At 61.4% G+C, this 2567-nt stretch overlaps 2 protein-coding genes across 2 annotated transcripts in view; one reads left to right on the top strand and one right to left on the bottom strand.

Moving 5' to 3' along the window:
* MNEG_3491 (hypothetical protein) overlaps window positions 1-281 on the top strand; it is a gene marked incomplete at both ends in the record, with an annotated part of 1957 nt that extends 1676 nt beyond the window's left edge. The window contains one exon of the mRNA XM_014048025.1: window positions 57-281. Coding sequence (XP_013903479.1) covers window positions 57-281 — 225 coding nt within the window. The remainder of the gene's footprint in view (window positions 1-56) is intronic.
* A 1583-nt stretch (window positions 282-1864) lies between these two features.
* Window positions 1865-2406, bottom strand: MNEG_3490 (histidinol-phosphate aminotransferase; the record flags this gene model as incomplete). Its single annotated transcript, XM_014048024.1, has 2 exons — window positions 1865-1975; window positions 2248-2406. 2 exons carry the CDS (start codon window positions 2404-2406, stop codon window positions 1865-1867), a joined length of 270 nt encoding a protein of 89 aa, XP_013903478.1.
* Window positions 2407-2567: the final 161 nt, after the last annotated feature.

Below are 2567 nucleotides of genomic sequence, written 5' to 3'. Positions count from 1 at the left end.
GCGCACACACACACACACACACACGCACACACGCACACGCACACACTCGGCTCCAGCGCATGGAGATGTGCCGCGATAAGGGCTTCCTGGCCGTCGACGCCGACAATGTCGACGCATACTCCAACGCCAACGGCCTTGGCCTCACGGCAGAGGACCAGCTGGACTACAACACCTGGCTGGCCGCCACCGCCCACGAGCTGGGGCTGGGCATGGGGCTCAAGAACAACCTGAACCAGATGGCGCAGCTGGCGCCGCTTTTCGACTTCTTTGTGAACGAGTGAGCGGGGGCGGGCTGTTATTGACCGGACCCGTCGTGGCACCAGCACTGGTGTCGCCACCGGGACGCTGAGCAGGCTGATTGGTAGAGGTGTCGCTGCCTGCGAAATGCAGCGATGAGCTGGGCCTGACTGCATCGCTGTGCTCCCGCACCCTCAAACACGCAAATGCAGGCAATGCCATGTGTACAACGAGTGTCAGCTGTACGCCCCCGCGATTGCCGGTGAGGGGCTGAACGCGGAGACCTGGGCTCGTGACGCACGCGTGGCTCGTGGCGCACGCGTCGTATGACGCGTCGCAGTGCGTGGGGTGTTGCACTCGCATTCCCTCTTTCTATCCGCACGCCTGCTACAGCCCCTGGCCGTCATTTCAAGCCTACCGTGATACCATGCCCCGGCCCTGCGCCTATCACGCCCTGCGCCGCCCCTTTACAGCGGGCAAGCCGGTTTGGAACATTGAGTACGAACCAGAGGCGTTCAAGGCCGCTTGTCGAAGCGAGAATCCCAACGGTCCCCCCATCAGGAGCATCTTCAAGGTGCGCACACCAACGGGGTGGATGCCCACCGCCCGGCTGCGCCGACTGTTGTGCATCACGATTTGACCGCGGTGTTGGCGGGGCCGTGTTTGTTGCTGCCGGTTGGTTGATCTAGCTTGGTTGCAGTAGAGGACTGCCTGAATAACTTTTCGCGGCCTGCAATCGTCAACCCCACGTGCAGCCGAGCACCCCCAGCATCGGTCCCTCATCACAACTTGCTTGTGCTGTGTCATCAGTCCAACACCCTGGATTGCCACGTACGAACGCTCGCAGAGAGTGAAGCTGGACTTTTGCTGGCACGACTGCGCCAGCACAAACCTTGACTGCCCCGAACCACGAACGCCCGACGCGAGCAGCGGCGCCACCGCGCCGCCTGTGAATCTCTTCATGCACCTACTGTGCTTGGCGCTGGCCTGGCAGTTGGCTCGCGCTCTGTGTTGATATGCAGGCGGGCCACAGCATGCACGTGGCCACTTCCAAGCAACTGCTGGGGTGGTACTTGTTGCGGGTAGTGCGTAGGATTGATTGCCTTGCTTAATACAGGGTTCCTTGAACCAGGAAAACGTGCTGCCGCAGCGCTGAAATACGCGCTTCCGCCCCGCCACTCTGCATTGTAGGCACGCATGCAGGCTATCCTTGCCGCCCACGATTGCCCTTTCTTCGTTGCGACGCGCATCGCTTTCTGGGCAGCGCTCCGCCTTTTGCCAACTTCACCCCAGCCACTTCCACATTGCAAATACCTGTCCCATGGCTGTCCGCAGCGCTGCAGTACTAGCTTCGTGCCTTGCCCGTGTAATGGTGATCTGCAGCAGAGCTGATCTCGCTCTGACATCAATAGGCCATCCACCAGCAGGGGCAATTTACATCCAGGGCTGAGGGGCCGTCAAAACATACGACCGGGACCCAAGGATGCAGAGCTGTTCACCAATTGTACATGGTGCAGGCTGTGGGAAGACGTCAAGGTCAGTCAGGGGTGCAACAGAAGGCGGGCCCAGCCGGCTGGCGCGCCGACTGGGGCTGAGCCCTCGCGCCGCTGGGCGGCGCCCGCGCTGCTCAGATGCTGTGGAGGGCCTCCAGGAGCGCGTCCGTGTGCTCGGGCTTGCCCACGCTGATGCGGATGAAGCCGCTGAGCTCCTTCTTGGCGTAGTGGCGCACCATGATGCCCTGGGGTGCGTTTTTTTTTGGGGGAAGGGAGGGTGCGGGGTGGCTGAGGAGATTGAGTGCTTCCAGCAAGTTCACAAGCCCCAGGTTTGAGGGCGACCAGGTTTGAGGGCGACCCCCATGTGTGCGACGAGCAGGCAAGACGTCTCCCATTATTCCCACATCCTACCAGTGACTCGACACCCACTCAACACCCTCCCGTTCAAACATCCACGTGCACGCCCATGTGCCCAATGCCCCCTCTCCAGCAGCATCAGGCGCCCTCAGCCCCCTACCTTGTTTGCGAGGGCGTCCTTCACGCCCTTGGCGTCGCGGCCCTGCACCTTGCACAGGATGAAGTTGGCGTGGCTGGGGTAGGGCTCCAGGTAGGGCACATCCGCAAGCGCCGCCATCAGCCGCCGCCGCTCACCCACCAGCGCATCCTTCACCTGCATGTGTGTGCGTTTTTGTTTGTGTGGCGGGGAATGTGTAAGTGTGTGTTAGCGTGTGAGTGTGAGTATGTGTGCGCGTGTGCGTGCGTGCGCGCGTGCGCATGTGTGTGTGTGTGTAAGTGTGAGTGTTTGTGTGTTTGTGTGTGTGTGTTTGTGTGTGTGTG

Source organism: Monoraphidium neglectum (assembly GCF_000611645.1).
Source record: "Monoraphidium neglectum strain SAG 48.87 unplaced genomic scaffold scaffold00441, whole genome shotgun sequence".
NCBI lineage: Eukaryota > Viridiplantae > Chlorophyta > Chlorophyceae > Sphaeropleales > Selenastraceae > Monoraphidium > Monoraphidium neglectum.
Note: the sequence above shows the minus strand (reverse complement) of the source record. Positions and strands in the feature narration are given on the sequence as shown.